Genomic DNA, 14,481 nt, shown 5'->3' with positions numbered 1-14,481 from the left:
AACTTGGTACGGTAAAATCACACACTGAATTCAATTTCAGATTGAAACACTGCAGAATTTACTATAATATTACACAGATCTGATTTCATGAAATCTAATTGAATTAAACAGGTCCTGATCCATTTGATTATATGAACATCGGACGAGGTTTATCTGAAATACCCAGTCACCTGAAAAGTAAGTGATGAAATTATGATTTCAAACGTTTATTTCACTTCTGAGAATCAGAATGTTTGACTTTAGCCGTTTATTTAGAGATTGTCAGAATCTGGGAATCAGAAATTCAAAGGACGAATGAAAGAGGATAAATATTCATTTGATTTGTCATTAATCCTGTGAAAACACACTCACCTGGCAGGATGCTAATACACTGAAGCACTTCACACACATCTGTGAGTTGCCATGGCCTCACAGGCAAAGAATATTTTGTGTAGATTGAAGTTAACAGTCACTCAGAATTTTGATTTATTGGTACATTTACTCCAATTAATCAAACTGGATACACAGCTGGTAGGATCCTGATACACTGTGAATCCCCATACACAGCTGGTAGGATCCTGATATACTGTGAATCCCGATACACACCTGGCAGGATCCTGATGCACTGTGAATCCCCATATATATCTGGCAGGATCCTGATATACTGTGAATCCCCATACACACCTGGCAGGATCCTGATACACTGCGAATCCCATACAGATCTGGCAGGATCCTGATCCACAGTGAATCCCCATACACACCTGGCAGGATCCTGATCCACAGTGAATCCCCATACACACCTGGCAGGATCCTGATCCACAGTGAATCCCCATACACACCTGGCAGGATCCTGATACACTGTGAAACGCCATACACACCTGGTAGGATCCTGATGCACTGTGAAATCCCCATACATACCTGGTAGGATCCTGATACACTGTGAATCCCCATACACACCTGGCAGGATCCTGATACACTGTGAATCCCCATGCACACCTGGCAGGATCCTGATACACTGCGAATCCCCATACACAGCTGTCAGGATCCTGATCCACAGTGAATCCCCATAATACCTGGCAGGATCCTGATCCACTGTGAATCCCCATGCACACCTGGTAGGATCCTGATACACTGGCAATCTCCATACACACCTGGCAGGATCCTGATACACTGTGAATCCCCATACACAAGTGCCAGGATCCTGATTCACTCTGAATCCCCACAAACACCTGGCAGGACCCTCATATACTGTGAATCCCATACACACCTGGCAGGATCCTCATACACTGTGAATCCCCACACACACCTGGCAGGACCCTGATACACTCTGAATCCCCACACACACCTGGCAGGATCCTCATATACTTTGAATCCCATACACACCTGGCAGGATCCTCATACACTGTGAATCCCCACACACACCTGGCAGGACCCTGATACACTCTGAATCCCCACACACACCTGGCAGGACCCTGATATACTGTGAATCCCATACACACCTGGCAGGATCCTGATACACTGTGAATCCCCATACACACCTGGCAGGATCCTCATACACTGTGAATCCCCATACACACCTGGCAGGATCCTGATATTTTGTGAATCTCCATACACACCTGGCTGGATCCTCATACACTGTGACTCCGCACACACACCTGGCAGGACCCTGATACACTCTGAATCCCCACACACACCTGGCAGGACCCTGATATACTGTGAATCCCATACACACCTGGCAGGATCCTGATACACTGTGAATCCCCATACACACCTGGCAGGATCCTGATATTTTGTGAATCTCCATACACACCTGGCTGGATCCTGATATATTTTGAATCCTATGCACAACACCAATGTGCCCCAAAGATGCTCTGGGCTCACAATTAATGAACAGTGCTTTGAGCCAGACGTCACGGTTTACCTGCGCCCCCAGAAATCTGCTCACAATCATCTGTCGGGAACTAGGTGGAGAAATGCGAAATATTAAAAATGTTATCATTTTACAGCACAGAACGAGACGTCAACGTGTTCGATCTGATCTGAGAAGATGTGCTGATGTTCACACAATAGATCATTAATCCGTGTAGAAATATGAGGGAAACACAATGTTAAGGGTAATTCGAAAGTTGTGGGCTGGCTTCCTAATGGCAGTGAAAGAGAGAACTTATTCTACTCAAAGAATAGTCCTTTAACTCAGGGTCTTTTCAGACCCAATGCAATTTCTCAAACCTGCATTATCGGAAATTCAGACCAATATGAAACAACGGAGCATAATTATTGGGAGAACAGTTGAAATGAACTGTGACTGTTTTCGACCCTAACATTGCACTGAGTGATGTCGTTGTATTATTAATTCTAATCGGTGATATAACAGGACTGTTATGAAAGCACATTCGATGTAGGTGTAAAACGACTGAAAAATTGTTCGCAAATTCTGAAACACAATATAACAGAAGAATGATTGGACCAAGTGACCTTTTCCTGTCTCTAAATAAGCCTATCCCTGTTAGAGAGATGATCCCACCTACCCCTCCTCTCAGTGTATCCACAGAAACACGTTCAATTATCTATTGACCCCACTTACACTGCCCCTGTAGTGTCCTTCCCAGGCACTCGGGCCCTTTGGGTGAGAAAATTACCCTGACTTCCCTTCTCCATTATTCATTATTTTGTTGATTGTGAGTCTGTTTCCTGTTTCCGATGAGTATATTCAAGACTGAGATCGATAGATTTTTGGACACGAATGGAATCAATGTATATGTGGACAGGGTGGGCAAGTGGATTTGAGATATATCAGCCATGACCTTAATGAATGGTGGCACAGGTTCGAGGGGCCGTATGGTCTACTCCTTCTTCTATTTCTTATGTTCTTATTAATGTTGTGAATTCCATTGAAACATTTCAATCCCGAATTCGCTTGCACAAACAAAATACACCAAACCCTCTCACCATTCCCTCAACCTATAGTCCGAGTACCTGACATCATCATTCTGATTCCCCTCTGTACCTTCAGAATGGCAGTAATCGTTACCTGTGAACAGGTTAACATACAAATGTACGTAATACCCCAGATAACCTGCCCGAGTTCTGACACAATAGCAACTTAACTCCTGTCCATTCAATCTGCCCCTCTCCCAGTGCACACAACACCCCAGATAACCTGTCCGAGGTCTGATACAATAACAGTGGAACTTCTGTCCATTCACAGTCTGTCCCCCTCCCGGTGCCCACAATATCCCAGATAACCTGCCCAAGATCTGATACAATAACAGTGGAACTTCTGTCCATTCACAGTCTGTCCCTCTCCCAGTGCCCACAATAAACCGGATAACCTGCCCGAGGTCTGATACAATAACAGTGGAACTTCTGTCCATTCCCAGCCTGTCCCTCTCCCAGTGCCCACAATATCCCAGATAACCTGCCCGAGATCTGATACAATAACAGTGGAACTTCTGTCCATTCCCAGTCTGTCCCTCTACAAGTGCCCACAATATCCAAGATGACCTGCCCGAGGTCTGATACAATAACAGTGGGATTTTTGTCCATTCCCAGTCTGTCCCTCTCCCACTGATAGCAAATACCTTATTTCCCATTTCCGCAGAAGGTCAGCACCACTGACTGTTTCATAGATTAATCCCTCGAACCTCTGCTGTCGTATAATCACGTTTGGATTGGTAATGAGATGTCGATAGTACGGGGCAGGGCTGATAGTATTAACCATCAGACAGAAAATATCACCTTCATAGAAATCTCCATGTTCAGTAAATATTAGAATCAAGTGAGGATTTGAAACTTTTCTCAGCCCTTGTTCACTTTCAAGCGAGGTTTTCAGTAACTGAGTTTAATTTCCTGCTCGCACCTTTATTGAAGCTGTGAATTAAATCTCGCAACATTTTACTGAATAGTAAAGTGAGATTGAGAATTTGATTTTATGTCAATACAACTAACATTGAGAACCACTTTCTGTCTGTTCTAATTGAAGATGTTCAACAGAAACACAAGGAAACACTCCGGGTCCAAACTGAAACACTGATGGTGAACACGATCCTAATAAAGGAGAAGGTTAAGATTTTCCAGCTGGTCAATCTATACACTGAGCTAACGGTCATTTCTACTGTTCGAGATCGGAAACTTGTAGAACATGAACTGCTGGCAAGAGGCCGAGACCATGAAGAGTGGAGAAAGAAACATCTCAGGAGAGAACTAGAAAAAATCCGAACTGATCAATTGTTCCAGAGCAGTTTTTCCCGGAGAGAATCCAAATCTGGGAGTTCAGCAGCAGTGAGCGGAGTCGCGGGGATTGGAAAAACAACAATGGTACAAAAGATTGTTCATGACTGGGCCACTGGGAAAATATACCCACACTTTCAATTTGTTTTCAGTTTTAAATTCCGGGATTTGAACGCTATTAACTGTATAATAAACCTGAGGAATCTGATACTGGATCTGTATCCTTACTTTGGGAATATTCTGGGAGAGCTCTGGAAGAACCCAGAGGGATTACTGTTTATATTCGATGGTTTAGATGAATTCAAGGAGAGTATCGATTTTGCTGACAATCGGAGAAATACAGAACCTCAGTACATGTGCACAGACCCTGAAGACTGGTGTGAAGTGTCTGACATTGTGTACAGTTTAATACAGCACAAGCTGCTCCCAGGATGTTCAGTGCTCGTGACCAGCCGCCCCACTGCATTACATTTATTGGAAAAGGCTGAGATAAGTGTCTGGGCTGAAATCATGGGATTTGATGGTGAGGAACGGAAGGAATATTTCAACAAGTATTTTGAAGATCAGGCGGTGGCAGCAGCTGTTTTCAAACATGTGGAGGAGAACGAGATCCTATACACCATGTGTTACAACCCTTCCTACTGCTGGATCCTTGGTCTGTCACTGGGTCCCTTCTTCAGACAAAGAGACAGGAAACAGCAGCGAGTTCCCAAGACCATCACCCAACTATATTCCTACTATATTTACAACATTCTGAAAAACCATGGCCGAGAGATTGAATCCCCCCGTGATGTATTACTGAAGATCGGTGAGATGGCCTTCACTGGAGTCTCCGAGAAGAAGATTGTGTTTAGAAATGGAGATTTGATCAAGTACAATCTGCAACCTTCTCAGTTCCTGTCTGGGTTCATGATGGAACTTTTGGAGAGAGATGATTCTGCCCAGAGTGTGGTTTACACATTCCCGCACCTCACCATCCAAGAGTTTGTAGCCGCACTCGCACAATTCCTGACTCCAGATCCATGGGACATCCGGAAATTCCTCATTGAAGCCCACAGCAAGAAAGATGGAAGATTTGAGATATTTCTCCGCTTTGTTGTTGGTCTCTCCTCATCACAGTCAGCTCGGCCGCTGGAGGAGTTTCTGGGTCCATTTCTTCATCAAACAATCTGCCGAGTGATTGACTGGGTGAAGGAGAAAGTTGAAGGACAGTTTGCAAACACAGAGAGTGAAACTGGTAAAAGGGACCTCCTGAATACATTCCACTACCTGTTTGAGTCTCAGAATAAAACGCTGGTTCGGGTCACAGTGGGATCTGTGGAAACACTTACATTTAGTAGATTGGGACTGACTCCGATTGACTGTGTGGTCCTGTCTCATGTCATTGGACTCTGTGATACAATAAAACACCTCAATCTGGAGCACTGCTCCATTCAGTGTGAAGGACTCCAGCGGCTGCGACCCGCACTGCACAAATGCCGGGTGTTGAGGTAACTGTTTATTTGTCTCTAACTGTTCGGCCAATTGTCGAACAGTCACGGATCGTGGTGTTGCTCCGTAATGAAGGGAAACAAACAGTTCAGTTAAACCAGAAAGAAGCAGATTCAACACAAATATGACAAATGATAAGAGGATCGGTTAGTAATTCCCTAAGTACTGGATAATCTAAAATGGATCGTTGTGAACAAGTCGGGATTTTACAGTCTTTATCGGATCAGTAAATACAGATCACTTGAAGAGTCTGATAATTTAATTGCAATATATGATATTTATTGTTTTTCTCACTGCCTGAGATACGTCCATTGAAGAGACTCCTTCTCACTGTTACTTACACGCAGACCGACACTCACTGCAGCAGTCCGTGTGTCGGAACATCCCACCATCTTACCGAGGTGTGGGAACCAGTGACGGTCACCGGACTGTCAACGTGTGTCGGAGAGGGAAGCACAAACACCAAACATTCAGTAACAAAGAGCAAAACACAGCTTTCGGGCAGTCAACCGCCAGTGGACGAGCTGAGCTTTCCGCGAGGGGTATTGGTTCGTTGTCTTAACTCATCAATGACACAGCCCTTCACACACTCCAATCCATCCACCATCTCTTCACCCAGCTGGCAGCACTCGTGCCTCTGAGTCAGAAGGTCGTGGATTCGGGCCCCTCGCTCATTAATCCAGGCCGACAATTCAGTGGGATTTGGGAACTAAAATCTGCCGGTAAAAATGTTCCAATCTATCAGGTAGTGGTATATTAGCCCAGGAGGACTGACACACACCGGCCAGCGGTGGGGCCCCACACACAGCGGGAGGCTCCTTGGTTAACCAGTGGTAGTGAACCCGGGAATTTCCCAACATCTGTCCCCCTGTGTGTGAGGTCCCGCTCAGGGAGGGAACGTCAGAAAATTCCCCAAAAACTGTCGGGCCCGTTAGACCTGAAATAAATGTAGAGTCAGTTTAATGGGAATAACGTTAGAGACTTCCCTCCCCGAAAAACCAGGAGTACAGGGACATGGAAAACTTGTAAACACGACAGAATAAACTCTACTTATTACTTAAAATCCTGGGGGACGGATTTTACAGCAGCGGTTAGCGCCGTTTCACAATATAACTCACCCCGAGGTATTATACAGATTAATATAATATTGCATAAAGTACAGGTAATCACCGCTTTATTATTTAATTCGGGGAAAATCGCCCCATTCCCAGAAAATCTGGGCTTTAAGAAGCAGCAGAAATGAGACAAGTTTCCCCAAACATGACGGGACCGGTCACTGATCTCCAGGAGAGTTATTCTGATCATCAGGGAATGAGACCAGACTGAGGGACATTTAAAGGCTTCACACAGACAGCACTTTGTTCAATAAATACATTTACTGAGAGTCCCTGAATATATGGGGCGTTGGACAGACTGAGATTCATTGTCAGTGACAGGGAAATCTGGTTATTAATTTCCTGAAGATTTTTCAGTATTTCCAGTAATGTCAGAGAAAAATTGTGTCAGATCGGGGATTGGATTCAGTTTGTTTCTCACTCTCTGTCTGTTTGTGTTTAGACTGAGTAATAATCATCTGGGAGATTCAGGAGTGAAACTACTGTCTGCGGCTCTGAGGAAACCGGACTGTAAAATACAGGAACTGCGGTAAGTATCAGACTGTGTGAGATTGTGTTTATCATAACTGGATGTCTGACACTGTCCGTTAATGTCAGTATAAGTAATAATAATACAAATAAATACTGGGAATTTACTCTGATTCCTGTTATCTCTGCTCTCTGTCTCTGACCCTCTGATCTCCAGGTTATGGTCGAACGATCTCACAGCTTCTTGTACCGAGGATCTCTCCTCCGCTCTCAGAACAAACCGGTCACTGACGGTTCTGAACCTGAGCAATAATAAACTGGGAGATTCAGGAGTGAAATTACTCTCTGCGGCTCTGAGGAACCCGAACTGTAAAATAAAGGAACTGGAGTAAGTATCAGACTGTGTGAGATTGTGTTATAATAACTGGATGCCGAACACGGTACATTATTATTAGTATCAATAATGGTGCAATTAATAAACACTGTACATTAATGTCAGTATAAGTAATAACACAAATAAATATTGGAAATTTACTCAGATTCCTGTTATCCCTGCTCGTCTCTGTCTCTCTCTCCTCTCTCTGATCTCCAGGTTATGGGATAACGATATCTCAGCTTCTTGTGCAGAGGATCTCTCCTCCGCGCTCAGTACAAACCGGTCACTGACCTTTCTGGACCTGAGTTATAATAAACTGGGAGATTCAGGAGTGAAACTACTTTCTGCGGCTCTGAGGAAACCGAACTGTAAAATACAGGAACTGCGGTAAGCATCAGACTGTGTGAGATTGTGTTAAAAATAACTGGATGTCTGACACTGTACATTATTATTAGTATCAATAATAGTGTTAGTAATGAAGACTGTACATTATTAGTATCAGTAATACTGTTACTAATAATAATCCCCAATTTTAATTAATATCAGTAATAGTGTTATTATAAATACTGTACATTATTATCATTAATAGTGTTATTAATAAACACTGGGGATTTACCCTGATTCCTGTTATTTCTCTCTCTCTGATCCCCAGTCTGGATGGTGTCGGTCTCACAGATTCTTGTACCGAGGATCTCGTCTCCGCTCTCAGTACAAACCGGTCACTGACGGGTCTGAACCTGGGATCAAACTCCTTCACAGACCGATCTGTCCCCGCTCTCTGCTCCCTCATACTGACCCGCAGGAGTCTGGAGCGGATCTGGTGAGTGTTTTTGTTAATGTTTAATGTAATAAATAAAATATCAATGCGATTCAGTCCCTTTTATGGGTAATATTTGTCTGTAATTATAATTGAAATATTAAATCCAGTCTCCCTGTTATTTACACTGTTGTTCAATCTGTTTATTTCCTGTTTAATCTTTAATCTGTTTCAGGCTGTGGGAGAATCAGTTCAGTGCAAACGGAAAGAGACATCTGGAGTCACTGCGGGAATCCAGACCCGGACTTAGTGTGAAAATGTGAACATTTCAATTGATAACCATTCCTGGTCTCATTACATGAACATTTCAATTTATAACCATTCCTGGTCTCATTATATGAACATTTTTGGCCGATTCTCTGTCCCTCCCCTTTAACCGGCCGCGCTCCAGGTTTAAATTCAAAACGGCCCTTTAACGGTTTCCAGCTCGAGCTGAGCGAGCGTCGTCTCCCATTGTGACGTCAGAGGCCCAGCGACAGGGTCACGAGACTCAGTCACCCGGTCCCACAGCGCTGATTCTGCCGGATATCCGGGGCTGGATGGTCACCAATGGGGCACTGGGTCAATGTACAGACAGGAAGGGCCCAGGGTGGGGCTCAGTCTGGGCTGCAGTGGGACACTGGGTCAATGTACAGACAGGAAGGGCCCAGTGTGGGGCTCAGTCTGGGCTGCAGTGGGACACTGGGTCAATGTACAGACAGGAAGGGCCCAGGGTGGGGCTCAGTCTGGGCTGCAGTGGGACACTGGGTCAATGCACAGACAGGAAGGGCCCAGGGTGGGGCTCAGTCTGGGCTGCAGTGGGACACTGGGTCAATGTACAGACAGGAAGGGCCCAGGGCGGGGCTCAGTCTGGGCTGCAGTGGGACACTGGGTCAATGTACAGACAGGAAGGGCCCAGGCTGGTGCTCAGTCTGGGTTGCAGTGGGACACTGGGTCAATGTACAGGCAGGAAGGGCCCAGGGTGGAGCACAGTCTGGGCTGCAGTGGGGCACTGGGTCAATGTACAGATAGGAAGAGCCCAGGGTGGGGCTCACTCAGGGCTGAAATGGGACACTGGTTCAATGCACAGACAGGCAGGGCCCAGGGTGGGGGTCAGTCTGTGCTGCAGTGGGACACAGGGACATTGTAAAGACAGAAGGGCCCAAGGTGGGCTCAGGCTAGGCTGCAGTGGGACACTGGGTCAATGGGCAGAGAGGAAGGGCCCAGGGTGGGGCTCGGTCTGGGCTGCAGTGGGACACTGGATCAATGTACAGACAGGAAGGGCCCAGGGTGGGACTCAGTCTGGGCTGCAGTGGGACACTGGGTCTATGAAAAGAGAGGAACGGCCCAGGTTGGAGCTCAATCTAGGCTGCAGTGGGACACTGGGTCAATGTACAGACAGGGAGGGCCGAGGGTGGAGCTCATGCTGGGCTGCAGTGGGACACTGGGTCAATGTCGAGACAGGAAGGGCCCAGGGTGGAGATCAGTCTGGGATACAGTGGGACACTGGGTCAATGTAGAGGCAGGAAGGGCCCAGGGTGGGGCTCACTTTGGGCTCCAGTGCGTCACTGGGTCAATATACAGACAGCAAAGGCCCAGGGTGGGGCTCAGTCTGGGCTGCAGTGGGACACTGGGTCAATGTACAGAAAGGAAAGGCCCAGGGTGGAGCTCAGTCTCGGCTGCAGTGGGAAACTGGGTCAATGTTCAGACATGAAGGGCCCAGGGTGGGGCTGCAGTGCGACACTGGGTCAATGTACAGACAGGAAGGGCCTATGGTGGGGCTCAATCTTGGCTGCAGTGGGACACTGGGTCAATGTACAGACAGGAAGGGCCCAGGGTGGAGCTATTTCTGGGCTGCAGTGTGAAACTGGGTCAATGTACAGACAGGAAGGGCCCAGGGTGGGGCACAGTCTGGGCTGCAGTGGGGCACTGGGTCAATGTACAGACAGGAAGAGCCCAGGGTGGGGGTCACTCTGGGCTGCAATGGGACACTGGGTCAATGCACAGACAGGCAGGGCCCAGGGTGGGGCTCAGTCTGTGCTGCAGTGGGACACAGGGACATTGTAAAGACAGGAAGGGCCCAGGGTGGGCTCAGGCTAGGCTGCTGTGGGACACTGTGTCAATGGGCAGAGAGGAAGGGCCCAGGGTGGGGCTCGGTCTGGGCTGCAGTGGGACACTGGATCAATGTACAGACAGGAAGGGCCCAGGGTGGGACTCAGTCTGGGCTGCAGTGGGACACTGGGTCTATGAAAAGAGAGGAACGGCCCAGGTTGGAGCTCAGTCCAGGCTGCAGTGGGACACTGGGTCAATGTACAGACAGGGAGGGCCGAGGGTGGAGCTCATGCTGGGCTGCAGTGGGACACTGGGTCAATGTCGAGACAGGAAGGGCCCAGGGTGGAGATCAGTCTGGGATACAGTGGGACACTGGGTCAATGTACAGGCAGGAAGGGCCCAGGGTGGGGCTCACTTTGGGCTCCAGTGCGTCACTGGGTCAATATACAGACAGCAAAGGCCCAGGGTGGAGCTCAGTCTCGGCTGCAGTGGGAAACTGGGTCAATGTTCAGACATGAAGGGCCCAGGGTGGGGCTGCAGTGCGACACTGGATCAATGTACAGACAGGAAGGGCCTATGGTGGGGCTCAATCTTGGCTGCAGTGGGACACTGGGTCAATGTACTGACAGGAAGGGCCCAGGGTGGAGCTATTTCTGGGCTGCAGTGTGAAACTGGGTCAATGTACAGACAGGAAGGGCCCAGGGTGGGGCACAGTCTGGGCTGCAGTGGGGCACTGGGTCAATGTACAAACAGGAAGAGCCCAGGGTGGGGTCACTCTGGGCTGCAATGGGACACTGGGTCAATGCACAGACAGGCAGGGCCCAGGGTGGGGCTCAGTCTGTGCTGCAGTGGGACACAGGGACATTGTAAAGACAGGAAGGGCCCAGGGTGGGCTCAGGCTAGGCTGCTGTGGGACACTGTGTCAATGGGCAGATAGGAAGGGCCCAGGGTGGGGCTCGGTCTGGGCTGCAGTGGGACACTGGATCAATGTACAGACAGGAAGGGCCCAGTTTGGGACTCAGTCTGGGCAGCAGTGGGACACTGGGTCTATGAAAAGAGAGGAACGGCCCAGGTTGGAGCTCAGTCTAGGCTGCAGTGGGACACTGGGTCAATGTACAGACAGGGAGGGCCGAGGGTGGAGCTCATGCTGGGCTGCAGTGGGACACTGGGTCAATGTCGAGACAGGAAGGGCCCAGGGTGGAGATCAGTCTGGGATACAGTGGGACACTGGGTCAATGTACAGGCAGGAAGGGCCCAGGGTGGGGCTCACTTTGGGCTCCAGTGCGTCACTGAGTCAATATACAGACAGCAAAGGCCCAGGGTGGGGCTCAGTCTGAGCTGCAGTGGGACACTGGGTCAATGTACAGAAAGGAAAGGCCCAGGGTGGAGCTCAGTCTCGGCTGCAGTGGGAAACTGGGTCAATGTTCAGACAGGAAGGGCCCAGAGTGGGGCTACAGTGCGACACTGGGTCAATGTACAGACAGGAAGGGCCTATGGTGGGGCTCAATCTGGGCTGCAGTGGGACACTGGGTCAATGTACAGACAGGAAGGGCCCAGGGTGGAGCTATTTCTGGGCTGCAGTGTGAAACTGGGTCAATGTACAGACAGGAAGGGCCCAGGATGGAGCTCAGTCTGGGCTGCAGTGGAACACTGGGTCAATGTACAGAAAAGGACGGGCCCAGAGTGGGGCTCAGTCTGCGCTGCAGTGGGACACTGGGTCAATGAACAGACAGGAAGTGCCCAGGTTGGGTCTCAGTCTGGGCTGCAGTGGGGCACTGGATCAATGTATAGATAGGAAGGGACCAGTGAGGGGCTCAATCTGGGCTGAATTGGGACACTGCGCCAATGCACAGATTAGAAGGGCCCAGAGTGGGGCTCAGTCTTGGCTGCAGTGGGACACTGGGTCAATGTACAGACAGGAAGGGCCCAGCGTGGTGCTCAGTCTGGGCTGCAGTGGGCACTGGGTCAATATACAGACAGGACGGGCACAGGGTGGGGCTCAGTCTGGGCTGCAGTGGGCACTGGGTCAATATACAGACAGGAAGGGCACAGGGTGGGGCACAGTCTGGGCTGCAGTGGGAAACTGGGTCAATGCAGAGACAGGAAGGGCACAGGGTGGGGCTCAGTCTGGGTGTCTGTACATTGACCCAGTGACCCACTGCAGCCCAGAGCGAGCCCCACCCTGGGCCCTTCCTGTCTGTACATTGACCCAATGTCCCACTGCAGTCCAGACTGAGCCCCACCCTGGGCCCTTCCTGTCTGCACATTGACCCAGTGTCCCACTGCAGCCTAGACTGAGCCCCACCCTGGTCCCTTCCTGTCTGTACATTGACCCAGTGTTCCATTGCAGCCCAGACATGAACTCCACCCTGGGCCCTTCCTGTCTGTGCATTGTCCCAGTGTCCCACTGCAGCCCAGACTGTGCCCCACCATGTGCCCTTCCTGTCTGTACATTGACCCAGTGTCCCACTGCAGCCCATACTGAGCACCACCCAGGGTCCTTCCTGTCTGTATATACAGACAGTAAGGGCCCAGTTTGTGGCTCAATCTGGGCTGCATTGGGACACTGGGTCAATGTACAGACAGGAAGGGCCCAGGGTGGGGCTCAGTCTGGGCTGCAGTGGGACACAGGGACATTGTAAAGACAGGAAAGGCCCAGGGTGGGGCACCGTCTGGGCTGCAGTGGGACACAGGGACATTGTAAAGACAGGAAGGGCCCAGTGTGGGCTCAGTCGAGGCTGCAGTGGGACACTGGGTCAATGGGCAGAGAGGAAGGGCCCAGGGTGGGGCTCGGTCTGGGCTGCAGTGGGACACTGGGTAAATGTTCAGATAGGAAGGGCCCATGGTGGGGTTCAGCCTGGGCTGCAGTGAGTCACTGGGTCAATGTTCAGACAGCAAGGTCGCAGGGTGGGGCTCATTCTGGGCTGCAGTGGGACAATGGGACATTGTACAGAGAGGAAGGGCCCAGCGTGGTGCTCAGTCTGGGCTGCAGTTGGACACTGGGTCAATGAACAGACAATAAGGGCCCAGGTTGGGGCACAGTCTGGGTTGCAGTGCGACACTGCGTTAATGTACAGACGGGACGGGCCCAGGGTGGGTTTCAGTCTGGGATGCAGTGGGCACAGGTTCAATATTCAGACAGGAAGAGCCCAGAGTGGGGCTCAGTCTGGTCTGCAGTGGGACACTGGGTCAATGTACAGACAGGAAGGTGCAAGGGTGGGGCTCAGTCTGAGCTGCAGTGGGACATTGGGTCAATGTACAGACTGGAAGGGCCCAGGGTGGGGCTCAGTCTGTGCTGCAGTGGGACACATTGACATTGTGAAGACAGGACGGTCCCAGGTGGGCTCAGTCTAGGCTGCAGTGGGACACTGGGTCAATGGGCAGAGAGGAAGGGCCCAGGGTGGGGCTCAGTCTGGGCTGCAGTGGTCACTGGGACAATGTACAGACAGCAAGGGCGCAGGGTGGGGCTCAGTCTGGGCTGCAATGGGACACTGGGTCAATGTACAGAGTGGAAGGGCCCAACGAGGTGCTCAGTCTGGGCTGCGGTGGGACACTGGTTCTATGAAAGGAGAGGAAGGGCCCAGGTTGGAGCTCAGTCTAGGCTGCAGTGGGACACTGGGTCAATGTACAGACAGTGAGGGCCGAGGGTGGAGCTCATTCTGGGTTGCTGTGGGACACTGGGTCAATGTAGAGACAGGAAGGGCCCAGGGTGGATCTCAGTGTGGGCTGCAGTGCGACACTGGGTCAATGTACAGAAAGGAAGGGCCCATGGTGGAGCTGAGTCTCGGCTGCAGTGGGAAACTGGGTCAATGTTCAGACAGGAAGGGCCCAGAGTGGGGCTGCAGTGGGACACTGGGTCAATGTACAGAGAGGAAGGGCCCAGGGTGGGGCTCAGTCTGGGCCGCAGTAGGACACTGGGTCAATGTACAGACAGGAAGGGCCCAGGGTGGGACTCAGTCTGGGCTGCAGTGGGA

The 14,481-nt window shown here is 50.0% G+C and overlaps 1 protein-coding gene across 1 annotated transcript; it reads left to right on the top strand.

Annotated features, from left to right (window-relative positions):
* The first annotated feature begins 131 nt into the window (after nucleotides 1–131).
* On the top strand, nucleotides 132–8,814 carry LOC137313368 (NACHT, LRR and PYD domains-containing protein 3-like). The gene is made up of 7 exons (XM_067979494.1): nucleotides 132–177; nucleotides 4,103–5,699; nucleotides 7,258–7,344; nucleotides 7,501–7,671; nucleotides 7,876–8,046; nucleotides 8,312–8,479; nucleotides 8,652–8,814. The coding sequence occupies exons 1-7, from the start codon at nucleotides 132–134 to the stop codon at nucleotides 8,737–8,739; spliced, it is 2,328 nt and encodes a 775-aa protein (XP_067835595.1). The 3' UTR covers nucleotides 8,740–8,814.
* Nucleotides 8,815–14,481: the final 5,667 nt, after the last annotated feature.

This window comes from Heptranchias perlo, unplaced genomic scaffold, assembly GCF_035084215.1.
Source record: "Heptranchias perlo isolate sHepPer1 unplaced genomic scaffold, sHepPer1.hap1 HAP1_SCAFFOLD_47, whole genome shotgun sequence".
Taxonomy (NCBI): Eukaryota; Metazoa; Chordata; class Chondrichthyes; order Hexanchiformes; family Hexanchidae; genus Heptranchias; species Heptranchias perlo.
Note: the sequence above shows the minus strand (reverse complement) of the source record. Positions and strands in the feature narration are given on the sequence as shown.

What these genes read in the sequence shown, in the direction of transcription:
- LOC137313368 (XM_067979494.1), top strand. Translation starts at nt 132, where the DNA reads ATGAACATCGGACGAGGTTTATCTGAAATACCCAGTCACCTGAAAA. An exon ending in TGTAAAATAAAGGAACTGGA is followed by an intron (nt 7,672 to 7,875) that starts GTAAGTATCAGA and finishes TCTGATCTCCAG; the next exon opens with GTTATGGGATAACGATATCT. An exon ending in TGTAAAATACAGGAACTGCG is followed by an intron (nt 8,047 to 8,311) that starts GTAAGCATCAGA and finishes TCTGATCCCCAG; the next exon opens with TCTGGATGGTGTCGGTCTCA.